At 43.2% G+C, this 27,842-nt stretch overlaps 1 protein-coding gene across 1 annotated transcript; it reads right to left on the bottom strand.

Moving 5' to 3' along the window:
- Positions 1–240: 240 nt before the first annotated feature.
- On the bottom strand, positions 241–26,308 carry fbxo10 (F-box protein 10). Its single transcript, XM_060916570.1, has 11 exons — positions 26,197–26,308; positions 24,302–24,930; positions 23,252–24,037; positions 18,707–18,856; positions 16,619–16,755; positions 10,246–10,316; positions 6,247–6,399; positions 3,978–4,271; positions 918–1,228; positions 593–774; positions 241–512 (listed from the first exon to the last, which is right to left on the bottom strand). The coding sequence occupies exons 2-11, from the start codon at positions 24,890–24,892 to the stop codon at positions 335–337; spliced, it is 2,853 nt and encodes a 950-aa protein (XP_060772553.1). The 5' UTR covers positions 24,893–24,930; positions 26,197–26,308; the 3' UTR covers positions 241–334.
- Positions 26,309–27,842: the final 1,534 nt, after the last annotated feature.

The following is a 27,842-nucleotide window of genomic DNA, read 5'->3' as shown; positions in this document are numbered from 1 at the left end:
CAAATCAGGGTGCTGCTGCATGGCTGGAATGAAAACCTGCAGCCACACGGCCCTTTATGGATCAGGTTTGACACCCCTGAGTTAGACTAAACATCCATTTCACTATGATGTGATGTTTGACGTGTATGGAACTTATGCTTGGCCGGTAAGGTTTTACATCCAGTGAATTTTCCAGGCCACCACACACACACCACACGACATTTTCACCCATCCCCAAGTTGTCAGTTACAAAGATAAACATTAAATCGAAGAACTTTTATTTTTGAACAGTGCCCCGAAGTGCTTTAATCCAACACCTGATTGGACGCAAGGTGCAAAAAGTGCCTTCAGTTCCTCACAGAATGCAACAGAAGATGCTGCCGTTGTTATGGCAGCCACTCTCTACAGTGGCGGTGATTCTGCTCGTCATGCTAATGGCAAGGTGGGCAGGGCGTGACGAAGGGGCAGAGCTTGGCGGATTGCTGCCGAGAGGACGAGGGGGTGGGTTTTCCAGAGCCCAGCTTGTGTTTGGTCTGAGAAGTAAGAGAATGGACGATTAAGGGGGGGGTGAGGAGAACAGCTCAGTTTTATCCAACCACAAATAACCACTTACCTGTGTGTGAGCAGAGTGTTGCTGAGCACGACACACTCTTGGTTGAGCGGGTCAGTGTATATGTGTGGTTTATTGTTGTCGGGGTAGCCCTGGTACACCAGGTTGTCCTGGATCACACCTCGAACTCTCTCTCTTACAGAGATAGCACAACCACGCAAAGACTGCACACGATTCCTGAGAACCTTGTGAACAGGGGTACGTGAAAATGTACCGTTTATTAGTAGTATTAGTGCAAGCAGTGATTCGTAAGGCGGAACGATACAAAATGTTTCTGGTATATTACTACAATGTCTAATCGGATGTCTATTATTCAGAGCAAACTTACTTTCACATCTGCGCTTTCTATCAGCCGTATCCCGATCACCCCGTTCCCAGCCACGTCGTTTTCCATGATCTGCCCATCACCACGGAAACACACCCCATGGTAACTGTTAGCGTATATACCGTTTCCTCGGAGCTCCACTCGGCATTCTCGGTCTACCGTGATTCCGGCTCTGCCGTTGCCATGGACGCAGTTGCTGACAAGTCGCGTCAGCTGTGCGCTCTGAACGATGGCCACGCCTGCTGCTCGGTTGCTGGCCACCATGTTGCCCACCACATTTAGTGCCTCACTGCTTTTCACATACACGCCCACTGCTGTGTTAAAACAGACATGAAACAATAAGCCAATGGAAAGCCCAGGTCATAATTTAAAAACACAGTATTTAACAGAATTTGAAATTAATATACTGAGAACATCCACAATAACCACTCATAACCAACCAACACAAGATCAGCGACTGGGAATAGAGGATATTGGTCAGTGAAACAACCAAGAGGCCAGGAAGAACTCTGTAGAGACTCTGGAAAGATCCATAGCTCAGATGGGAGATGTTAATAGGACAATTATAACCTGGACCCTGTATGAAATCCTGTTGCGTGTTAAAAAGACTTGTTGGACAGCAAACGAGACCAAAATTGAACTTGTTGGCACATTGGCAGAAACAGACACTGTTTTAGAGAGTGAAGCATGGTGGTGGAAGCATCGTGTTGAACGTTTCCATTGGCAACTTGGGTCTCTTTTTAAGTCCTTGAACATGAACGAGTAACCAAACACCTTCAGAGTTATGCCTTGACCTACAGTGGTGCTTGAAAGTTTGTGAACCCTTTAGAATTTTCTATATTTCTGCATAAATATGACCTAAAACATCATCAGATTTTCACACAAGTCCTAAAAGTAGATAAAGAGAACCCAGTTAAACAAATGAGACAAAAATATTATACTTGGTCATTTATTTATTGAGGAAAATGATCCAATATTCCATATCTGAGTGGCAAAAGTATGTGAACCTTTGCTTTCAGTATCTGGTGTGACCCCCTTGTGCAGCAATAACTGCAAGTAAACATTTCCGGTAACTGTTGATCAGTCCTGCACACCGGCTTGGAGGAATTTTAGCCCATTCCTCCGTACAGAACAGCTTCAACTCTGGGATGTTGGTGGGTTTCCTCACATGAACTGCTCGCTTCAGGTCCTTCCACAACATTTCAATTGGATTAAGGTCAGGACTTTAACTTGGCCATTCCAAAACATGAACTTTATTCTTCTTTAACCATTCTTTGGTAGAATGACTTGTGTGCTTAGGGTCGTTGTTTTGCTGCATGACCCACCTTCTCTTGAGATTCAGTTCATGGACAGATGTCCTGACATTTTCCTTTAGAATTGGCTGGTATAATTCAGAATTCATTGTTCCATCAATGATGGCAAGCCGTCCTGGCCCAGATGCAGCAAAACAGGCCCAAACCATGATACTACCACCACCATGTTTCACAGTTGAGATAAGGTTCTTATGCTGGAATGCAGTCTTTTCCTTTCTCCAAACATAACGCTTCTCATTTAAACCAAAAAGTTCTATTTTGGTCTCATCCGTCCACAAAACATTTTTCCAATAGCCCTCTGGCTTGTCCACGTGATCTTTAGCAAACTGCAGACGAGCAGCAGTGTTCTTTTTGGAGAGCAGTGGCTTTCTCCTTGCAACCCTGCCATGCACACCATTGTTGTTCAGTGTTCTCCTGATGGTAGACTCATGAACATTAACATTAGCCAATGTGAGAGAGGCCTTCAGTTGCTTAGAAGTTACCCTGGGGTCCTTAGTGACCTTGCCGACTATTACACGCCTTGCTCTTGGAGTGATCTTTGTTGGTCGACCACTCCTGGGGAGGGTAACAATGGTGTTGAATTTCCTCCATTTGTACACAATCTGTCTGACTGTGGATTGGTGGAGTCCAAACTCTTTAGAGATGGTTCTGTAACCTTTTCCAGCCTGATGAGCAACAGCAATGCCTTTTCTGAGGTCCTCAGAAATCTCCTTTGTTCATGCCATGATACACTTCCACAAACGTGTTGTGAAGATCAGACTTTGATAGATCCCTGTTCTTTAAATAAAACAGGGTGCCCACTCACACCTGATTGTCATCCCATTGATTGGAAACACCTAACTCTAATTTCACCTTCAAATTAACTGCTAATCCTCGAGGTTCACATACTTTTGCCACTCACAGATATGTAATATTGGATCATTTTCCTCAATAAATAAATGACCAAGTATAATTTTTTTGTCTCCTTTGTTTAACTGGGTTCTCTTTATCTACTTTTAGGACTTGTGTGAAAATCTGATGATGTTTTAGGTCATATTTATGCAGAAATATAGAAAATTCTAAAGGGTTCACAAACTTTCAAGCACCACTGTATGACTATGACGACTCCTCCATATATAAACACACTGGCCACTTTATTAGGAACACCCATACATCCACGTACTGTTTTATGCAGTTATCTAAAATCAGCCAATCCCTTGACAGCAGCACGATGCATAAAAATCATGCAGATACAAAATCAAGAGCTTCAGTTAATGTTCACTTCAAACATCAGAATGGGAAAACATTGTGATCTCAAAGTGTGACTTTCTTTCACTGTGGTATGGGTGTTGGCTTGAGCCAGATGGACCAGTTTGAGTATTTCAGAAACTGCTGATCTCCTGGGGTTTTCGCACACAGCAGTCTCTTGAGTTGACACAGAATGGTGCGAAAAACAAAAACCATTGGAGTTGACTGAGCGACAGTTCTGTGGGTGGAAACAAACTCCTTGTTGATAAGCGAGGTCGGAGGAAAATGGACAGATTTGTTCGAGCTGCCAGGAAGGATATAGTAACTCATATAATCACTCTGTACAACCGTGTTGAGCAGAAAAGCATCTCGGCATACAACAGCAGAACGCCACATTGGGTTCCACTCCTGCAGCCAAGAACGGGGATCTTAGAATCAAGAACAAGTTCCTATTAAAGTGGCCGGCAAGTGTAAATCAAGCTAAGACTGAGAGAGTCAACACGGCATTTGCAATGTTTCTCACCTCCGTTTTGGCTTATGCAGTTATTCTCTACTAAAGCCACAGTGATTGGGCGGCGGGTTGAGAATCGCTCGTCCTCACTGTCCATGTCGCTCTCCCATGCTAGCAGCTCGCCTTCTTCGTGAAAGTTCTCCTGGCCTCCTCTTTCCCCCTCTCCTCCTCGCTCGCTGCCTGCTGAAAATGCTGGGTCCTTCCGGCAAAACACAGCCAGCCCATACATGCGGTTATGGGTTATATAGTTTCCAGTCAGCTGGGGAAGACTCGATAACATCACCCACACACCACAGCCCCTGTTGCCTACCAGAACAAATATGAGAGAATTGAAAGGTTTAAGATCTTCATGCCAAACAACTCCATTTCCTCCATCCATCTAGCTAGCAAGGCAGTTAGCTGCTCAATTTGCACTGACAGATACTAATGCATCAGTGAACAATCCATAACAACTCCAACGAGTCACTGTTGGCCAGCTTTCATCGTGCATGCTCACCTCACTGAATACCGAGCTTTTACAAGAAAGCGTTCGCTAATACGAGTGGAAGACATTGTTGCGGAAAAAGATTACAAGGAGTCGGGGATCAGTCGAGACGTAGAAGGGATAAGTTATCACAGACGAAACGCCTATGGTTCTCCAATCATACCCACTCGTGAACAACAAGAGCGGACCAAAGAAGTCAGGCAAAGCCCTATGGTAACTAGTTGTGGAAGACCGCTAGCCTCAGCGAGTAGGCAGATTGGACCCCCTTAGCTTTACTACACAGCTCATTAACATACTCAATTCGGATTGGTCAATTGCAGCATTCTACGGTCTCTTATTTGTGGTTCATATCATCATTAGCAGAAGCAATAACATTTTTTATTCCATATTTTGTCTCAAATTATTGATTTCTTTAGTAAGTAGCCGTGTAATAAGTGGGACATCGAGCCGGTCATTCTCGCAAAATAAACCCCTTTAGGTCAAGGTCCTGCATTACGCTGTCAGGGTTTATTTCTCAACAATGACCGGCTCGCTGTACATTATCCCTCAACTTTAATATGATGTTCGGCATCCGAATAAGTAATTAATATTTCATTATCTTTCCTTTGTCACTACCTAGGAGACAGAAAAGGTTAGTTCTGGTCCATTACAACAGAATAACCATACAAGAGTGCTCGGAGAGCACAATATCGCCTGCTGGCAACTATGCCATAACTCTAGTAAAACGCAACTGAATTGAACGAAATTGCAATATGCGTATTACCGACATATAGAATTCTGCCAAGTTTCATGAAATTCCTCCAAAAATTGTGAGAGGAGTTGATTTCAGAAGTTGAGCATCCTTCCCGGGACGGACGGACGGACAGACATAATCCCTCTTCAGGCCTTTCGACCAGCAGGGGATAAAAACTTTTTACTAAATTACATGAAATTCCTTCAAAAATTGTGAGAGAAGTTGATTTCAGAACACAAGCACACCTTGATGAAATTGCTGAAGTTTGTTAATAATCAAGGGCATAACTCTGGTAAAATCTGCCCAAATTAAACCAAATTTCAATCTGCGTATAACTGTCATATAACAAAGACTTTTGCCAAGTTTGGTGAAATTCCTCCACAAATTGTGAGAGGAGTTGATTTCAGAAGAATGTGCACCCTCATGAAATTGTCAAAGTTATTTAATCAAGGGTCAAAACTCTGGGAAAAGTTTCGCAAACGAAATTAAATCGCAATCTGCGTATTACCGTCATATAACAAGGCCTTTTGCCGAGCTTCGAGAAATTCGTCCAGAAATTGTGAGAGGAGTGTTTTCAGAAGGAAAAAACACTCACATGAAATCGTCAAATTATAATTTTGTTAAATCAAGGGCTGTAACTCTGGTAAAATGTGACCGAATTGAACGAAAATATAATATGCATAGTACTAATATATAACAAAGAATCCTGCCAAGTTTCGTGAAATTCCGCCAAAAATTGTGAGAGGGGTTGACTTCAGAAGGTGAGCACCCTTCCCGGGACGGACAGATGGATGGATGGATGGACAGACGGACATTGCTACAACATAATCCCCCTTTGGGCCTTGCGGCCAGCGGGGGATAATAACAATAGATAGATTAGTCAAAATATTTTAAAATAGAGCTACTTTGACAAAAATATCTTCAAGTTCACGTCACAATTTATGATCTATGGCTTATGTTGCCGCATAGTTTTTAAAACGTAACAATATCGATGGCGTCGAAATTGCAACTCATCGCTACTTTGCACAGAGGCTTCTAGAAAGGTTGAGCCAGCAAGTTCTCACCGTAGATATGGTTGCCCTCGATAAGACCCCTTCCTCTCTCCCCGACCACCACTCCGTCAGAGTAGCCATGACAGATGAAGTTATTGCGCAGGATTGGATCACCTCCTCGACGGATGTCTGCGCCACCCCACTGATTCTGTCTTATCACATTCTCTATTGGCAAAGAAAGAGATCGGTTATATATGGAATCAATTTTGTGCCAAAATGTTCATACAATACTTTTGAAATAATCAAACAAAAACGACAAATCAAAATATTAAAAAAGTCAATTTTTTTTAGACTGGCAAACAAATTATTCATGTAATCGTGCAAAATATCAGTCTATTACTCTTCAGAAACCTTTTATTTTTGTTCCGCGTCTTTCTCAGTTTTGTTTGACGTAATTTATTTTGGTTGCGATTCCAGCTTTCTCGTTTGCGCTCCCTGACTTTTTGCTTGCAGTTTTGGCACAAACTTCACGTGTGGGTGGGCTGTCCAGGAATGCATTCCCATTGGGTAACTTGTGTTTGACTGACAGCTACGCTCAGCCATTCCCTACTCAGATTTTGGCGGACTGTTTGACGAGTGACCGATCCATTGACGGTAAACAAGGATCGAGTGGACTTCAGTGGCAACTATGATATTGAATTAATTCAACAAAGTGTAAGTACGGGACAAATGTGTTGTATGTGTTGCAGTAGTGCACATTATGCAGGTGTTTAACGTTAGCAAGACAGCTATTATATTGGGTAGTGGAGCGAAGTCTAACATTTGACTTGCCATGAAACACCTGCATAATGTGTACTACTGCAACACATACAACACATCTGTCCCGTACTTACACTTTGTTGAATTAATTCAATATCATAGTCGCCACTGAAGTCCACTTGATCCTTGTTTACCATCAATGGATCGGTCACTCGTAGGGATCGACTGATATGGTTTTTTCAGGGCCGATACCGATAATTATGGAATTGGGATGCCGATAACCGATATGTGCAACCGATAAATGTAAACATTATAATTCACATGAAATTAAACATAGCACACACTGACACAGACCTTCATATCCATAAAATGTATGTTTAATTGTAAAATTGAACATGAAATTTTGTGCAGGGAGATGCCAGCAGCATTTGTACAATAAAGTCAAACATTAGTTAGAATAAAATGAGAAATAAAATAATAATAAAATAAATATTCACCACTAAAAAAATAAATCACTCCCTACTATATTACAGCTCACCATTTTCAGTGGAAAATAAATGAAAATACACTCTGGATTCTTCTACACTAAGAACCAAGTAAGACTTACCAACTTCAAGTAGTTTTTAAATAACAAATCAAGTGTAGGGAGCTGCCTGCAGCATTTTTTAAAAAGTAAAATCAAACAAAGTAGGCTATCACTCCCTATTATGTAACAACTTAACAAGTAACCATCTACGGCTCTGCTCCTTTAAGAGTATATCGCTTTCCGAATCAGAAGCGCTAGCGAGGAGAATCACTTGCACAAGAATTATAAATACTAGTGGAGTACATTACAGCGCAATGTGAAGTAGCATAAGAACATTTAAGTCAAGAGTTTAATTGATGTATTTCGTTCATTAGCGTTTATCCAAGCAAGTGTGCATCCACGACAATTCATTACTGAGCCCACAACAAGCGTCCTGACAAACTCCCTACAGTATTACATAGCCTACTAGCACCATATCACACCTGGCGTGTTCAAATAGCGCTTTATAAAGTTACCCAACATATACAAGTGCAATGCGCTTTTTGAGCACGAGTCATGTCATGAAGTTTACTCATCACCATAACAAATAGCCAGTAGGCTTGCGCTAGCCTACAGAACACAAACACTATGTTTTATTTCATCTTCCCTTGACCACCCCTCTGTATGGCTGTCATTCTACTGTTCGAGTAGAACTACTGACACATTCACAACGTTTCCAGACGGGGATTTAAAAATGACTGCAGCCTACGTTATGCTGGGGACTGCTTACTATGGACAACATTACATGTAGTTTCAGCGAGACTAGTTGGTTGTAGGCTAATTCAAGTGCTTCCTTCCGTAAGCTAAGTTTGCCTGGCTACACAGATGCAAATGGACAATTTTAACGAGTAGTAGATGAAGAATGTAAACATATAATGATGTTGTGCTTTTGCAACTTGTGTGTTTGTGACTTATTGCGGCAAAAGCAGCGTGCCCTTACCCTGAAGTGGGATCTGCTTCTGCCCGAGTGCCCATACGGCCACCTTGAAACAGTTCACAGCGTTTAGCTACGCGTGTTGATTGGCTGTATCCCTTGTGCCGCTTCTGCCTGAGTGCCCGTACGGCCGCCTTGAAACAGTTCACAGCGTTTAGCTACAAGTGTCGATTGGCAATATCTCTTGTGCCAAACAAATCAGATGTTGTGGTGGGCGGGACCGTGTTCTTGAACTCAGAGAGGCGAGTGCAGGAAAGGACGTGCAGTGACAGTCGCGCTAGGAACGAAATGGCTGCAAAAAGGCATGTTATCGGCATATCGGTGGAAATTATGGCCGATACCGATAACCCTAAAAATGCAGAATATCAGCCCGATATATCGGCCAGGCCGATTATCGGTCGACCCCTAGTCACTCGTCAAACAGTCCGCCAGAATCCGAGTAGGAAATGGCCGCAACAGCCTCCGGGGGAATCGCTAAGCGTAGCTGTCAGTCAAACACAAGTTAGCCAATGGGAATGCGTTCCTGGACAGCCCACCCACACGTGAAGTTTGTGCCAAAACTGCAAGCAAAAAGTCAGGGAGCGCAAACGGGAAAGCTGGAATCGCAACCAAAATAAATTACGTCAAACAAAACTGAGAAAGACGCGGAACAAAAATAAAAGGTTTCTGAAGAGTAATAGACTGATATTTTGCACGATTACACGAATAATTTGTTTGCCAGTCTAAAAAAAAAAAATTGACGTTTTTTGATCGCTTTAACGTCTTAAAAACAGAAAACTTTTCAAATAAAACATTGACCTCTTGGGTACACGTACAATTACTACAAGTTTGTTACTGTACTCAAGTCTGGTTTTTAAAGTATCTGTACTTTGAGATTTTCTTTCATGAAATACTTTGGACTTTTACTAACTACATTTCAAAGGAATGTGGTTTCAACTCGCTCCTTTTTCCAACAACACATGACCATGTAGTAGTTCCCTCAGAAGGTATCAGAATAGTCAGCTAGCTACCTTGCTGCTAAGCTACTCACTATTGTCTGCTCTTGCTGAAATTTCAGTCCAGAAATGTTACAGGAATGTTTGGTCACTACTGTATAATAGAACAGAACTAACAGCCACTCAGGCCCGTGACTGTAAAAGTGTTTAGAAAGCAGCTTTTTAATGAGACTTAAGCCTAGGTCACAACCGGACGTACGATTTTTTGGCCGTGCGATTTTTGGCGTTTCCCAAATCGCTGCGTTTTTTTTGTTCGTGGAGAAAGACGCACGTTGGCCATAAGTTTGTCTTGCAACCTGAAAAAAACCTAAGCGCCCGTAGAGTTTGTTTGACATGACAAAGAACCACTGCGGCCGGTCTGCGGCCAGTCTACGGCTCGAAAATCAGCACGTCACACGCGCGCCCTCCGTGCGTTTCACGCGCGCCCTCCGTGCGTTTCTTGCACGTAGACCGGCCGTAGGAGCACATACGGCCGGTTGTGACCGAGGCTTTACAGGCTTTGTCAGAGCCTGTAAGTGGAAATGACGTTAATATAAAGTAACTTGCAAATTACCTCTGCATTAACATTACAGTAGTGCACTTTTAGCTACGTCTCTAATTGGTTGGTGGTCTTGAAATTTTGATTTTTCTTCCAATTACAGTACATTGTCCATTTTTTTTCTGCCAATTTGGAAACATTTGGATAGAAACCCCATCACGCTGGCATCTTAAAACCTCATGATGGATTGCTTTAGTAGGCAAAGTGGGTCATGGTAATGGCAGCAACTTCATGTGCTTCAATGATCAATCAGACGTAATTAATTAATGATCATACAAACCAGTAATCAGTCCTCTTCCGTTCTCATTAACAGCAATGCCAGCAGCAAGACCTTGGAATATGTGATTCCCACTAACAGAAAGAGAAGTGGAAAATGAGCGTTTGTGTATTTGTGTCTGCATTTATGCTTATTAATTAGAGTTTATCCATCCATCCCAGTTGACGTTGGGCAAGACGCAGGGATGAACAGCAGTTCACACCCCCATTCACACCTATGGGCAATTTAGAGTAGCCAGTTGACCTAATCCACATGTCTCTGGACCATCAGAGGAAACCAGAACACCTGGAGAAACCCCACACATATAGGGAGAACTAAATGAACCTTGTCACTACACCACCATCCCGCCCAATTGGATAGATATTAAGTGGAATCCAATCCAGTACAGTACAACTGACACTGTAGCGAATACTTTTCATCACTGTCAGTTTCTGACCACAGCTCTGCTGTTGGCTGGTAGACCATTTCTCAACCCAGCAGTGACATTAGCAATGCCATGCGAGAAGCGGCTATCCGTTAACATGGTAAACTGCAAATTTTCGATCGCCATGTACCAACATAAAAATACATTCATCTTCACAATTCAGGTATTTTACAGGTAAAACCCTGAATTTTCAGAATATGCACGATACTGATTACTTTTGACACGGCGAGCTTTTTTCTGAATGTTGACGGTGAAACCGCTGGGCGCGGCCATGTTGGATTTTGGACAAAAGCCGATGACGTGTCACCCCGTGATGTTAGAGTCTAGCTCGCTCTCTATTGGTCGACACTGGCCGAAATCGATACCAGAGGTCGGGAACGATCATGACCCCTGGTGGGCCTTTTCGCGATCGTTTCAGTCAAACCAGAATGCCAGAGAGAGATGGGGGTAGTTCTAGTCACGATCAATAGATGTGTTAGCCTGGGCCCGCCCATCCTAAGCGTGACGCAACACGAGGGCCTGTTCCAAGCTTAGTCTGGCCAGGCAGGCTATCTACAGCATTTCCAAGCTCCCGAAAAATCGGGAACCAATCAACTTTGAGCATCTCCAACGGCCCTGGGTAGAGGCGTGTTCAAGGCAGTGACGTAGTAGAACTGCGACCGGAAGCCATAGATTGTTTACAGAATCTATGCCGGAAGCGCTTCATTCACATCACGAACATGGAGCAGCAGCAAGCCTTTAACACAGCGGTAGATGCTGTATTGAAAGCATTCAACGGGACGTTCTCAATGAAAATGGAGCAAAGAGCAGCCCTGGAGGTATTTATCTTCTTCCTGTTACTCAAGCAGTTTCCGTCGCGTCACATACGTCAGAGGAAAGAGTGATGCGATTGGTTTAAGCTTCGTCACAGCCTTTTCTGGCTTCGACCAGTAGCAAACTGAGGCATTTCAGGGAGGCGGGTCAACCACGGGCTCTGGGAAACGGAATAGCTTAATAGCTTGGCCAGGCCAAATGCTCGGAGAGCTTTGAAGTCACGTTAGCCAGGCTAGAGATGTGTATCCTTCTGTGGAAACCAATAAAAATATTGGATTCTGGAGGAGAGAAAAAAAGAGAAAGTTCAGCGATGTTAATCATATTGTTTTGAAGACGTCACATTTGATTAGAAACATGTAATACATAGCGCTTTTGAGCGCCACCTTCTGAAACATAACGTGTGGAACTGTGCTGCCACCTTTTGCCTTGTTGTGCCATCACATGCAATACAGGGTGTTTGTATAGCAATTAGGCGAGTTGTAGAGAATAGAAAACAGTCAGAGAGGACAAATTTAATACTTTAAAAGGAATCTCTGTAGATTGTTATTATTATCCTTAATGATCTTTAGTTGGAGGGCGGCACGGTGGTGTAGTGGTTAGCGCCGTCGCCTCACAGCAAGAAGGTCCGGGTTTGAGCCCCGTGGCCGGCGAGGGCCTTTCTGTATGGAGTTTGCATGTTCTCCCCGTGTCCGCGTGGGTTTCTTCCGGGTGCTCCGGTTTCCCCCACAGTCCAAAGACAAGCAGGTTAGGTTAACTGGTGACTCTAAATTGAGCGTAGGTGTGAATGTGAGTGTGAATGGTTGTCTGTGTCTATGTGTCAGCCCTGTGATGACCTGGCGACTTGTCCAGGGTGTACCCCGCCTTTCGCCTGTAGTCAGCTGGGATAGGCTCCAGCTTGCCTGCGACCCTGTAGAACAGGATAAAGCGGCTAGAGATAATGAGAATGGGATGAGAGACATGCATGTGTTTTTGTGATAAATCCATATTATACTGAGTGCATTTCCCACATTAATCAATACAAATTCTTTTAAATCAAGGCAGAATACTTTCTGCTTTGCCGCTGCCTTTTATTAAATCACATTTGAGACTTTTAATTTGATTTCTTTCAGCGTGACCACAATGCATGATGGGATATACTGCTTTGGTTAGTGACCATCGTTGTACACTACTTTTCGTGATGCATTGTGGGATACTTTGAGTGCACTATATAGGGTGTAAACAATCCTCACTAAGGTTTCGGACAGCACTACAAAATGGCGTCTTTCAGACACAGGGAAAGTGACCAACGTTGTCAAAAGACTCACACGCCCTGTTTCGAATGCTGACGTAATCAAGCCGGAAGTTGTGTTTGTTTTGATAGCAAATCAGGAAAGTTTGAAAAAAAGTAGGCAGTAATCGTCATTTAAACTCGTTTTTGTGCAATATTTCATTTGCACCGACACCCAGCTGACACTTCACGTTTCGAAGTCTCGCGAAGATCGCATGGATAAGCGACGCCTGCCATGGACCAAACGAACTAAATTCAACGTATAGGCTGATAAGTATAATATTTAACTGCAATTAGTTGCCAATACGAGTCACGATATAAGGTTACTAAAACCAAAAACGTAACTGAATAACTCGTTAATTAAGAAATAAATCAAGTTTAAAAATGACTTCAGTTCCCCTTTAAGAAATACAAAGTACTTTGTGTCTGCTGCCTGCATCTTTCAGTTCTTTTAAATCAAGGCTGAATACTTTCTTCTTTACCGCTGCACTTTATTAAACAAATTTGAGGCTTTTGGTCAATTCCTTGCTCTATTGTCTTACTATTTTTAATTGTACTTGAATGTCTGTTTATAATGCGTTTCTTCCTCCGTCCATTCACCCCAAACACCGGGTGCTCCTCTCTGTCGTCGTCTGCCATTTTTCTTTCAGCGCGACCGCAATGCATGATGGTATATACCAGAGATGGGACCAAGTCACACATGTGCAAGTCTCAAGTAAGTCTCAAGTCTTAACCTTCAAGTCCCAAGTAAGTCCCAAGTCTTTTTTGTCTTGGGCAAGTCAAGTCAAGTCAAGTCACAGGCTATGTCAAGTCAAGTCCTATAATAAGTCAAGTCACCTTAGGCGTATTGGCGTAATTTTAGCAGCAGAATATGAATTTAATACACTGAAAAGGCAATACATAAGTAAATGTCAGTAAACATCCCTGGCACATTCATTAATTTTTATATTTTATTTATTTCTGATCAGTGATGGGAATAACAGCAGCCGCTACTAACACCTTTACTTGATCCAGTAACAGGCCATCTAATTAATTATTAGGGATGCACCGAAATGAAATTTTGGGGCCGAAGTCGAACACCGTGTCTAATGCCATACACACTATGTTTAATGTAATTGTACACCCTGAAGTTTAAGAACAGCAAAGGAAGATGAAAAATTCAGGGAGCTGTCTGTCTCATTTTTCACAATAAAATAAAACTAAACAATATATAAATAAATACATATAAATAGTAAATGCAAAAATTAATGAAAAAAAACACCCCATTATGGTAGCCTACTCATGCAGAGAACTGGCATTCTGTTATGTGCGTAGTTAAAAGAGGGTAGGACGACACCTTGGGTTAACAGGGGCATGAGCTCCTCCAATCTCTAATCACGTCAAATGAGATGATTATTATTAATAAGATACACGTGGAGAAACCTGAAGTGACTTTGATGCATGTTTGCGCCAGTAAAAAAAAAAAAACCCAAAGGATAGAGAAATGTGTCAGACATAATTTAGGTCTCAAAAAGAAGACCTGTTCGCCCGTGCAAAAGTGACATCATCTTACCCCATATGACAAACTACAGAGGCGTGTGCAAAAGCGCTCTCTCCCTCTCCGAGGCTGCCTCAGCCTGTGCGGAGCGGGGACAGATAGAACGACTTTGGCGCGGGAGTCTTGGTTCCTGCTATAATAGATTGTTACGAAAATAAATGTTAAATGAAATATGCATCCCGCGCATTCCTTTCCACAGGAACTTTGCTCACAACGTTTCGGTCGTGGCTAACGCACTGTCCTCCTTACCACAAGTGCAACGTTTCGGGAACAATACGGAAAGGACAGCGCGCGGGATTCATCTTTCCTTGAACAATTACCCCACTGGGAAATATCCAATGCACCTGTTCAGTTACAGAGTTGTGCTCTCTAAACTGTAGTCATTCAAACCATTGTTTTGGCGGCCTGGTAGCCTGATATACTAAATGTAAATTCATGGTTTGGATGACTGCACAATTTATTTTCGTAACACTGTGTTACAGCGGGAACCGAGACTCCCGCGCACAGTCAGCCTATTTTGCAGAGTTTAGTATCGCTGCTAGCCTGTATTCAAACAGCGAGTGGCATGCCGGGGAATCCAAATCGTGGCGCTTTTTTCAATAGTGCATGATAGGCAGTGGGACGGAGTTTTCTTTTCTTTTTTGATCGGGTAGTGTGACGAAAAAAATGTGCAGGTTGCTGCACTGCTATTTCAAACGGCTATGATAAACTCCCCTGCCTCTATGCCCTATGGACAGTCTGGCTAATGTACACGAACACACTTACACGAATTTGTACTGCTCATGAACGTGTACATGTTCACAAGCTGACCATTAGCTTAACCCTGAAACAGAACAACAGGGTAGGAAGCTGCTCATGTTATTCAGCATCACGACTGCAAAGTGCACAATCAACTTACTACTACTGATATACAATATCATTAAACTCGACGTAACTACATTGCTTACCAGCATTCACATAAGAATTTCACAATAATAAACTGAATCCCTAGCTACATCTGCAACGGCTAAAATCCTCCTACTGCTCACTCTCGTGGCTAACATTGGCTAACGAGGAGTTTAGCTGCTATCACCAAATAACAACACATTAATAAACTCACTGGGCAGAATGGATCTTCAAATGCCGGATGAAATTGGAGGTCGTGGTCTGGCTGTCAGAAATCGTCACGTTGCAAATCTTGCACTGCGCCGTTCACCTTCTAGGCAGTAGCCCTTGAAGCCGAAAGTGATTACTCTTGGGATGGCTGACATGATGTGAAATCTGTGAACACATCGTGGCATGGGGCGTGCCGGTATATAGCCCACGCAGAGAGCGTGCCTGATGGACAGGGCGGTGACAACACAACGGCAGTGCAATCAAAATTACTCAAGTATGTGCATATTACATTTTATTTTCACAATAAAAACACGATGGAAATAACACTCAAGTCATCGTGTGTCAAGTCAAGTCAAGTCAAGTCCCGAGTCTTAAACTTCCAAGTCAAGTCTTAAGTATTTTCATGTTTTGTCAAGTCAAGTCACAAGTCATGAAAACAGTGACTCGAGTCGACTCGAGTCCAAGTCCCCACCTCTGGTATATACTGCCTGGTTAGGGACCATCGATTGTACACTACTTTTCATGATGCATTGTGGGATACTAGGAGTCCGCTATATAGGGTGTAATAATTCTCACTATACATTCGGACAGCACTACAAAACGGCGAACTCACTATATAGTGAGTGATTTCGGACACAGGGCTGGTGTTGGTGGGTTGAGCTTGTCGATGGGGAATCACCTGGGCCCGGTTAATCCCCGTCTATAAATCAGGCCTGCATTCATTCAGTCCGGCAACAGCAACAACCCCTCTGTGACAGAGTAGTTGACATTTTCTTGTGTTTCCTTCTTATTTTATTGAGGTTTAATAAATTTTTCTTGGTAAAATCACCGTGTTCTCCTCCCCCTTTACCATAACCAAGAGCCAGGTTATAACAGTTGGGGTTCGTCCAGGAATTAAACCTGGGACCCCTCACAGAATCAAGAAAGAGCCATCAATCCTTCCCATGTCCAGGCTGGGTGAGGTTTCAATCCGTTTATGTGGCACGTCTGTCATACAAACTGTTACTTTAGAACCATTACAGAGCAAGCGCATTAATACAGGACATACTTTGCAGCGGTGCTGCTGCCAGATCTGATGTTACACAAAATTTATCACCACCTTCTGACCAATCAGATTCGACCATTCAACAGCGCTCTGGTTTAAGGAACAACATGAAAAGCTTGTCTATGTATCTAAATCACATGAACATAACACACAGGCTTATGCAACACACACACACAGACACACTCTCTTGGCTACCTGACCACAGGATTTCCGTTGAAAAGAATGTAGACTCCGGCCTCTTTGTTGCCGTAGATCTTGTTGCTACGGATGGAACCTTTCCCGTTGCCCAGGACGACAATCCCGGAACGCAGGCCACTGTGAATTCTGTTACACTGCACCCATGAAAAGAGGCAGAAAAGCAGGATTAAAAATGCATGCAAGAGACTTAAAGGTCCTCATACTATTAAAGCTGTGTTGTACCTGCTGCAATGAAGGGTAAATATACAGTGTCTTAGAAAAGTATTCATCCCCCTTTGTGTTTGTCTGGTTTTGTTGCACTACAAGCTGGAGTTAAAATGGATTTTTGGGGGGTTAGCACCATTTGATTTACACAACATGCCGACCACTTTAAAAGTGCACAGTGTTTTTTTTTTATAGTGATACAAACAATTAAAATGAAAAAACAAAAAAACAGAAATCTGGAGTGTGCATAAGTATTCACCCCCTTTTGCCCATTCCTCAACGCAAAACTGCTCCAACTCCTTCAAGTTAGTTGGGTTGCGTTGGTCTACAGCAATCTTCAAGTTATGCCACAGATACTCAATTGGATTGAGGTCTGGGCTTTGATTAGGCCATTCCAAGACATTTAAATGTTTCCTTTTAAACCACTCCAGTGTAGCTTTAGCAGTATGTTTCGGGTCATTGTCCTGCTGAACCTTCGTCCCAGTCTCAAACCTCTGGCTGACTCAAACAGGTTTTCCTCCAGAATTGCCCTGTATTTAGTGCCATCCATCTTTCCTTCAGTCCTGACCAGCTTTCCTGTCCCTGCAGATGAAAAATATCCCCACAGCATGATGCTGCCACCACCATGCTTCATTGTAGGGATGGTGTTCTCAGGGTGTTGGGTTTGCACCACACATGGTGTTTCCCATGATGGGCAAAAAGATCAATTTTAGTCTCATTTGACCAGAGAATCTTCTTCCATGTGTTTGGGGAGTCTGCCACATGCTGTTGGGCAAACTCCAAATGTGTTTTCTTAAGTAATGGCTTTTTTTCTGGCCACTCTTCCATAAAGCCCCACTCTGTGGAGCGTACGACTTAAAGTGGTCCTATGGACAGATACTCCCATCTCCACTGTGGATCTTTGCAGCTCCTTCAGTGTTATCTTTGGTGTCTTTGTTGAATCTCTGATTAATGCCCTCCTTGCCCGGTCTGTGAGTTTTGGTGGGCGGCCTTCTCTTGTCAGGTTTGTAGTGGTGCCATATTCTTTCCATTTTGTTATAATGGATTTAATGGTGCTCCCTGGGATATTCAGAGTTTGGGATATTTTTTATAACCCAACCTTGATCTATACTTCTCCACAACTTTGTCTCTGACCTGTTTGGAGGCTCCTTGGTTTCCATGTTGCTTGCTTAGCAGTGTTGCAGAGTCAGGGTCCTTCCAGAACAGGTTGATTTATACAGACATCATGTGACAGATCATGTGACACTAATTGCACACAGGTGGATCTTAATCAGCTAATTATATGACTTATGAAGTGAATCGGTTGGACCAGCTCTTATTTAGGGGTTTCATACGAAAGGGGATGTGAATACCTATGCACACTCCAGATTTCTGGGTTTTTTTCCCCCCATCTTAATTACTGTTTGTGTTGCAATAAAACAATTTTCACCTTTCAAGTGGTCGGCATGTTGTGTAAATCAAATGGTGCTAACCCCCCAAAAATCCATTTTAATTCCAGCTTGTAATGCAACAAAACATCAAGGGGGATGAATACTTCTGTAAGACACTGTACTTTGGGACAACATAGTATAAATAATATCAAATATCCATTGTGTTATCAATTTCTAATTTGTGCTTTGTCAATTTAATTAGTGGACTAGTTTCTTGCCTTCTTAATGCATTTGAGATCAAACAAATTATGATGTCAAGAACCACTCAAATAATTCAAGATAAATGACAGTCCATCGTTACTTTAAGATATGAAGTGCCTTTAAATAAATAAATAAATAAATAAAAACCACATTGAATTAGAAGGTGTGTTCAAACTTTTGACTGGTACTGAAAGTCCTCTGGGCAGGAATGTTATTAGCTCAGTCAACTTGGTGGGAAGTTAATAGTTACCAGAATGATGGGATTGGCTCCTTTACGGATATCTAATCCTGCTTCACCGTTTGAGTGGATATTGTTTTCAGCGATCAGGCCTTGAGCAGAGAGTCGCAAGAAAACACCAGATGCTCGGCACCCACTCACTTCATTGCGCAACATCACCATCTAAGCACAGGAAGAGAGATCCCCAGTAAACATTCTTCAACTTCCCAAGATGCAGTTGCCTTAACTGATTGTTTGAATGATAGGTAACATGTAGAGCAGGAGCAGCCAGACTTTCTTCCTTCAATATCAGTATTGTGTGCTACAAGATCACCAGGAGGCTTCTATTAGGCATGTACTGCAAAGACAGACTCAAAAATATCTTGTGATATTAATTTCATTTTATTATGTTGAATCTTGACTGAAATTTGAAATGCGTTTCCACACACGATCGCATTCTGGTACAGCTCAACATGTTGGCTAGTCAGTGTGGAACTGACAAGAAAGCAATCTTAACTAGAAGGGCACTCAGTAGAGTGCATACCCCCACCAAGCGACATATTAGAATGTCCATAAAAGAATCCTGGATCCACATACAAACCCGGATTTGCATCAAAAGAGAATCAATTATTCCTTGGCCTGTGGCTCATCTTTCCACCAAATTTCATCCAAATCCGTTCACTACTTTGAGTTATGTCAGGAAAAGTAACCCCACCCACCCAAAAACAAAAAAAACAAACAAACCCACCACATCCTGGATCCAGATACATAAATTTTGATGCAAATCCGGATATGTACAGTGGGGCAAAAAAGTATTTAGTCAGCCACCATTTGTGCAAGTTCTCCCACTTAAAAAGATGAGAGAGGCCTGTAATTTTCATCATAGGTACACTTCAACTATGAGAGACAGAATGGGGGGAAAGAATCCAGGAAATCACATTGTAGGATTTTTAATGAATTAATTGGTAAATTCCTCGGTAAAATAAGTATTTGGTCACCTACAAACAAGCAAGATTTCTGGCCCTCACAGACCTGTAACAACTTCTTTAAGAGGATCCTCTGTCCTCCACTCGTTACCTGTATTAATGGCACCTGTTTGAACTCGTTATCAGTATAAAAGACACCTGTCCACAACCTCAAACAGTCACACTCCAAACTCCACTATGGCCAAGACCAAAGAGCTGTCAAAGGACACCAGAAACAAAATTGTAGACCTGCACCAGGCTGGGAAGACTGAATCTGCAATAGGTAAGCAGCTTGGTGTGAAGAAATCAACTGTGGGAACAATTATTAGAAAATGGAAGACATACAAGACCACTGATAATCTCCCTCGATCTGGGGCTCCACGCAAGATCTCACCCCGTGGGGTCAAAATGATCACAAGAACGGTGAGCAAAAATCCCAGAACCACACGGGGGGACCTAGTGAATGACCTGCAGAGAGCTGGGACCAAAGTAACAAAGGCTACCATCAGTAACACACTACGCCGCCAGGGACTCAAATCCTGCAGTGCCAGACGTGTCCCCCTGCTTAAGCCAGTACATGTCCAGGCCCGTCTGAAGTTTGCTAGAGAGCATTTGGATGATCCAGAAGAGGATTGGGAGAATGTCATATGGTCAGATGAAACCAAAATAGAACTTTTTGGTAAAAACTCAACTTGTCGTGTTTGGAGGAGAAAGAATGCTGAGTTGCATCCAAAGAACACCATACCTACTGTGAAGCATGGGGGTGGAAACATCATGCTTTGGGGCTGTTTTTTCTGCAAAGGGACCAGGACGACTGATCTGTGTAAAGGAAAGAATGAATGGGGCCATGTATCGTGAGATTTTGAGTGAAAACCTCCTTCCATCAGCAAGGGCGTTGAAGATGAAACATGGCTGGGTCTTTCAGCATGACAATGATCCCAAACACACCACCCAGGCAACGAAGGAGTGGCTTCGTAAGAAGCATTTCAAGGTCCTGGAGTGGCCTAGCCAGTCTCCAGATCTCAACCCCACAGAAAATCTTTGGAGGGAGTTGAAAGTCCGTGTTGCCCAGCGACAGCCCCAAAACATCACTGCTCTAGAGGAGATCTGCATGGAGGAATGGGCCAAAATACCAGCAACAGTGTGTGAAAACCTTGTGAAGACTTACAGAAAACGTTTGACCTCTGTCATTGCCAACAAAGGGTATACAACAAAGTATTGAGATGAACTTTTGTTATTGACCAAATACTTATTTTCCACCATAATTTGCAAATAAATTCTTTAACAATCAGACAACATGATTTTCTGGATTTTTTTTTCTCATTTTGTCTCTCATAGTTGAGGTATACCTATGATGAAAATTACAGGCCTCTCATCTTTTTACATGGGAGAACTTGCACAATTGGTGACTGACTAAATACTTTTTTGCCCCACTGTATGTGGATCCAGGATTTTTTTTTGTTGTTGTTGTACTTTTCCTGACATAACTCAAAAAGTAGTGAACAGATTTGGATGAAATTTGGTGGAAAGATGAGCAATGGGCCAAGGAACAATTGATTATCCGGAGTTGCATCAAAATTTAATCAATTGTTCCTTGGCCCATGACTTATCTTTCCACCAAATTTCATCTAAATCCGTTCACTACTTTCCGAGTTATGTTGGGAACAGACAAACAAACCAAGGGAGGCAAAAACATACCCTCCTCAAATAAAGTTGGTAGAGATAAGACAATGTGCCAAATAAAATTGATATTCTGCAAGTTTTAAACTGACTTCCTTACAATGATCCTGAGAGGTTGTTTTTGTGGCACTCTTTTTCTGGATATACAGAAATGCCACGGTATTTACTGCATGCTAAAGGAATTCAGCTCCCACACAGTGCCAGGATTCCTGAGCAGAAAGAACTGTGAGAATTTTGTTGAAGAAAAACACTTCCCAAAATAGCTGAACATATCCATATAACCACAACTGTAACTCCAGTGTTGTAGTCGAGTCACTAAACCTCAAGTCCAAGTCCAGCCTCGAGTCCCCAGTGTTCAAGTCTGAGTCAAGTCCAAGTCATTAAAAAAAAAAATTCAAGTCGAGTCCACTACTGATCCGAGAACAAGACTCCAACCGCACCATTTGACAGTGGCTGTTTTAGCGCCATTAACATTAGTTTGTTCCTGAACATGACGTATGAACAGGTGAATGTGCTTCTCTTTGTCAGGGAGTGCAAAGTATTCTGTCAGAGATGATTGGGAGACGGATGCAAGTGCAGAAGATCTCATCTCATCATCTGTAGCCACTTTATCCTGTTCTACAGGGTCGCAGGCAAGCTGGAGCCTATCCCAGCTGACTACGGGCGAAAGGCGGGGTACACCCTGGACAAGTCGCCAGGTCATCACAGGGCTGACACACAGACAACCATTCACACTCACATTCACACCTACGGTCAATTTAGAGTCACCAGTTAACCTAACCTGCATGTCTTTGGACTGTGGGGGAAACCGGAGCACCCGGAGGAAACCCACGCGGACACGGGGAGAACATGCAAACTCCACACAGAAAGGCCCTCGCCGGCCACGGGGCTCGAACCCGGACCTTCTTGCTGTGAGGCGACAGCGCTAACCACTACACCACCCTGCCGCCCGAAATCAGGAAACCAAACAAGGAAATAAGGTTCAGTAATGTGTCAGCAACGCAAATCAATACTTCGTAAAGTAAGTGCGTTTTCACAGTTTTTATTTAGACACGCTGATTGGGCCTTAATATCTGTGCAGATGCGAGTTGTTTAAGGTTTGTTTAGTGTGTGCACTGTCCGGAGCGTGCTTGAGAGTCTATCTGATGCACGCACCAAGGCACGCAGGTGTGACACTCTTGCATGAAATTAGTACAAAAATTAATGTAGATGTAAATATCTTATGCCAAATTATTATGGCATGTTACAAAAAAATAAAGAAAAAAAAAATCAGAGTCCTCGTTTCCAATTTATGAGTCCGAGTCATCAGTGCTCAAAGTCCAGGTCAAGTCACGAGTCCTTAAAATTAGGGAATGAGTCGGAGTCTTGGACTCAAGTATTACTGTAAAAGCCTGCATAACCCTAAATAAATGCTGAGTAACCTGATGTAGAAACATTTAGTTCTATCATCAGACATGATGTGAGAGAACTAGAGAAAAAAAAAATTGCGCAAGTTGTTGATGCTGTAACTTCCAAATTAGCCAACTCTGGATTGCACTTTTGCATCTGCCTTTGTGACACTTGCAAGTTGTTTTTTTTTTGTACCTTTGAGTACTTATGATGTTTACAGCTAAAGCACGTCTTTGTTATATATAACGAGAGGTTAAATGTACAGGAGATTATGTAAGGACTAAAACCCGACTAGGTAAGGATTTATAAGAAAAAAATTTTAAATAACCTCGATGAAAGTGCTGATGTATAACAAAAGTAACTTTTTATACAGTTAATATTGTGGAACGTCTGTGAAACAGGCTAGGTCCTGCTATCACTAATGCAACAGCAGCTATAAATGGTCATTCCCTCACCAGCCTCTTTTTTTTTTCCTCCCTCATCAAGAAAAACAAATGTTATCAACAAACCAGAAAGTACAATGTCCCCGATCCCGAAGCCTTACCTTGGCATACTGGATGCAGCGCACTGCATAGTTGAGTCCTCGGAACACGTTGGCTTCCAGTCTCGCCTGGGCATGGTTACATAAATGAACGCCCCCTTTGCCATCACGCAGCAGGCAGTGGCGCAGTAAGCACCCTTGCACTGAATTTGCCAGCTCCTGTGCCTCCGCATCCCTCTGCAGCTCTGCACTTAAGCTCAGTAACACTGGAAACATGGAAAAATCTGGCTTCCGTGGCTCTGAGAGGTGTGCAAGACCATGTTGCTCGTAAGAGAGTGTATAACCAACATCATTTCTATTCTCTAGTTTTTCATCATCACCAGATTCACTTGACGTGTCCATGCTGTCATCCTCAATCATCATACCCTCCTGGCCTGAAAGCAGACCTCCATTAAGGGGTTTTGATTTCATCCAGCCAGTTTCCCAGTCCATGTCCTGTTTAGACCAGTCCTCCATGGCAGAATCTCTGGGACTGACTCCACCCGAGTTGTCTTTTGCATCCTGACTGCTTGTAGACGTGGTTGAGACGGTTAACATTTTGGCCAAAGCGGCAAGGTGTTTACAAGCCCAGTTGCGCTCAGAAACTGGTGGACCTTCCATAGTGACACAGGCAGAGTCACCACCGGAAAACTCACAGCTGTCCATTAGGCTGATGGCCACACCCAGAAAGTGGGCAGAGCTACCCTGGGCAAACGAACAGAAGCGAGCCTGGCAGGTGCCTGGTCCTCTGACATGCAACTGACAGCCCTCGAAGTTGCAGTTGTCCAACTGGACATGACCTGAAGATGTCTAGCGAATGCAAAACACACACACAAAAAAAAAAAGTGTTAGATATTTCACAATGAAGATTTTATTGTTTTGGAATTCCTATTAAGTCCTAAAATGTCATATTGGAATATTGTATTGAATACTTGCTATATATTTGTACTTTCATTTTAAACAAAAACACAATCGGCAATTTCACTCTGTGCATGCGAGACAGTTTTGGGAAACAAAAATGACACTTCCTTTCTCCCTGGTATATAACTGAAGTGTGTATATATATTTCCATACCTTATACACCACTGGTGAAAACCAGGCTGGCATCAAAACCAAATTGCACAGCCTGGCGGTCAGGCACTGCTGATCAAAGCTCACCAGCAAAGCCACATCACCAAGCTTCCCCATCCCTACGATCTCAACCGGCACTTTTAGAGTCACCTCTGCTTGTTCCTCATAGATACCCGGGTGGAGCAGCAGCCGATCGTACGGTCCAGCAGTCGCCAGTGCCCCTCTCAACGTCTCATAACCATGTCCAGGCACGGAACCAACATGCCACACTTTCCTGTCTTTCCTGCGCCGGAACAGGTGCAGGCAGGTAGACGAGTGGAGTTCAGCTCCATTCTGGGTCCACGTGCGGCTGGCCAGGGCTTGCTGGCGTAGTGCTTCACGCCACGACGGTGGGGCCAGGTGAGGTCGGCGTGGCCAATTTGGATGCCGCCACTCTGGGAGGCCCAGACACAGCTGGCGCCAGCGGGTGCTATCCAGGCTCAGTACGAGTTCCCGCCATGCGTGGCATACCAGGCAACAACGGCCCAGGTCAGCCAGGGGTAGATAGGCCAGGATAAGGCGCCACATCTCTGCGGGCAGCCTGGACGCCTCCATCGCTGACACAGGGGTTAGGACATATGCAAGAACATCACCTGGGAGGAAAGAAAGAAAGAAAGAAAGAAAGAAAGAAAGAAAGAAAGAAAGAAAGAAAGAGAAGATACATGTCCGTATATGGAAGAGCAAATATATATATATCAGAGTAAACATACCACAGAAAAGCACATGTGGGTCATGGTTGTTTATAAGATAGAGATAAGCTCCCATGCTTTTAGATCTTTTTTATAAAACATATCTTTAGATGTGGCGGCACGGTGGTGTAGTGGTTAGCGCTGTCGCCTCACAGCAAGAAGGTCCGGGTTCGAGCCCTGTGGCCGGCGAGGGCCTTTCTGTGCGGAGTCTGCATGTTCTCCCCGTGTCCGCGTGGGTTTCCTCCGGGTGCTCCGGTTTCCCCCACAGTCCAAAGACATGCAGGTTAGGTTAACTGGCGACTCTAAATTGACCGTAGGTGTGAATGTGAGTGTGAATGGTTGTCTGTGTCTATGTGTCAGCCCTGTGATGACCTGGCGACTTGTCCAGGGTGTACCCCGCCTTTCGCCCGTAGTCAGCTGGGATAGGCTCCAGCTTGCCTGCGACCCTGTAGAACAGGAAAAAGCGGCTACAGATAATGAGATGAGATAACTTCAATTTGAGAATGTATGGCATGGTGGTGTAGTGGTTAGTGCTGTCGCCTCACAGCAAGAAGGTCCGGGTTCGAGCCCCGTGGCCGGCGAGGGCCTTTCTGTGCGGAGTTTGCATGTTCTCCCCGTGTCCGCGTGGGTTTCCTCCGGGTGCTCCGGTTTCCCCCACAGTCCAAAGACATGCAGGTTAGGTTAACTGGTGACTCTAAATTGACCGTAGGTGTGAATGTGAGTGTGAATGGTTGTCTGTGTCTATGTGTCAGCCCTGTGATGACCTGGCGACTTGTCCAGGGTGTACCCCGCCTTTCGCCTGTAGTCAGCTGGGATAGGCTCCAGCTTGCCTGCGACCCTGTAGAACAGGATAAAGCGGCTACAGATAATGAGATGAGATCTTTAGATGTTTTTGAGCACTGAACTCCAGAGTCATGCATCCCACAGTACAGTGCTGTGCACACACCACCTACAGAATGCAGTCTGATATCACAAATAACCTACAGCTATTAATGCACAGCTACCGCTCTGTTATCTTTCATCTGAATACAAACCAAATGGGCCAAAAAAGCAGAACCTTCTGGTGCAACTTTTGAGCTCCATACTACAGCAGGAGAAAAAACATCAACACAGAAGGACGGAAAAAATCTTCTTCAACGCATGATCCAATAATAACCGCATTAAACCCACCGGTATCGGCTGTATCGCTGCCCACTGTGGCCCCGTTTTTCCAGCCGGACGCTGATTCGGTCGCACCGTAAAAACATGACGGGCGCTTTGTTTACCTCGCGCTCTGCGCCCCTTTTCTAATGGGCGTGGAAACAGAAAAGGAGGCGGGGCCTGCTCGTGCTCTCACAAAGGGGCGGAGTCAGTGGATTACGTTCTCACAGTCCAGCCTACATTTTTATCATCATCATCATCATTATCATCTCCTCTAACCAAACTAATGCCTTTATATTATATTATGCAATGCGCATTACATATTTATTTAACAATGCATTGTCTTCTTCAGCTTGTTTATTGTGGCAGGTTATAATTACTTTTTTTTTTTTTAAATTCCTGTTTCCCTGTAGTCTTTTTTCACTGAAAGAAAAAAAAACTTTTTAAAAAATATATTAATATTAAATGTTTAATATTTTACTATTTAAGCGTTTCCAAAGATGATGATTTGAATAAAAATAATAAATATTTGAAATAATAATAATAATAATAATAATAATAATAACAACTACTCTGGGCCCTCTGAGAGACTTTCTAAATCAAATGGTTTAAAACACGAGTGTCAAATATTGCACTTGTAATATAAGGAAATGACATTTGCAAAGTTAAAAAAAAAACCTTACAATTTATAGACATTTATAGGCTACACGTACGGTAATGCATTACTTACATACATAGAGAGAGAGAGAGAGAGAGAGAGAGGACAAACACAGAATTGGAATAGGATAGATAGAACCCCGATTCCAAAAAAGTTGGGACAAAGTACAAATTGTAAATAAAAACGGAATGCAATGATGTGGAAGTTTCAAAATTCCATATTTTATTCAGAATAGAACATAGATGGCATATCAAATGTTTAAACTGAGAAAATATATCATTTAAAGAGAAAAAATAGGTGATTTTAAATTTCATGACAACAACACATCTCAAAAAAGTTGGGACAAGGCCATGTTTACCACTGTGAGACATCCCCTTTTCTCTTTACAACAGTCTGTAAACGTCTGGGGACTGAGGAGACAAGTTGCTCAAGTTTAGGGATAGGAATGTTAACCCATTCTTGTCTAATGTAGGATTCTAGTTGCTCAACTGTCTTAGGTCTTTTTTGTCGTATCTTCTGTTTTATGATGCGCCAAATGTTTTCTATGGGTGAAAGATCTGGACTGCAGGCTGGCCAGTTCAGTACCCGGACCCTTCTTCTACGCAGCCATGATGCTGTAATTGATGCAGTATGTGGTTTGGCATTGTCATGTTGGAAAATGCAAGGTCTTCCCTGAAAGAGACGTCGTCTGGATGGGAGCATATGTTGCTCTAGAACCTGGATATACCTTTCAGCATTGATGGTGTCTTTCCAGATGTGTAAGCTGCCCATGCCACACGCACTAATGCAACCCCATACCATCAGAGATGCAGGCTTCTGAACTGAGCACTGATAACAACTCGGGTCGTCCTTCTCCTCTTTAGTCCGAATGACACGGCGTCCCTGATTTCCATAAAGAACTTCAAATTTTGATTTGTCTGACCACAGAACAGTTTTCCACTTTGCCACAGTCCATTTTAAATGAGCCTTGGCCCAGAGAAGACGTCTGCGCTTCTGGATCACGTTTAGATACAGCTTC

Source organism: Neoarius graeffei, chromosome 3 (assembly GCF_027579695.1).
Source record: "Neoarius graeffei isolate fNeoGra1 chromosome 3, fNeoGra1.pri, whole genome shotgun sequence".
NCBI classification, from domain to species: Eukaryota; Metazoa; Chordata; class Actinopteri; order Siluriformes; family Ariidae; genus Neoarius; species Neoarius graeffei.
The sequence above is the reverse complement of the archived record's forward strand: the minus strand, read 5'-3'. Positions and strand labels throughout refer to the sequence as shown.

Excerpts from the sequence above, each read along its gene's own strand:
- fbxo10 (XM_060916570.1), bottom strand. The coding sequence starts at position 24,892 with ATGGAGGCGTCCAGGCTGCCCGCAGAGATGTGGCGCCTTATCCTGGCC. Across the intron at positions 24,038-24,301 it reads TTTCACCAGTGGTGTATAAG|ACATCTTCAGGTCATGTCCA; the intron begins GTATGGAAATAT and ends TGCATTCGCTAG. Across the intron at positions 18,857-23,251 it reads GCTGCATCCAGTATGCCAAG|ATGGTGATGTTGCGCAATGA; the intron begins GTAAGGCTTCGG and ends TCCTGTGCTTAG.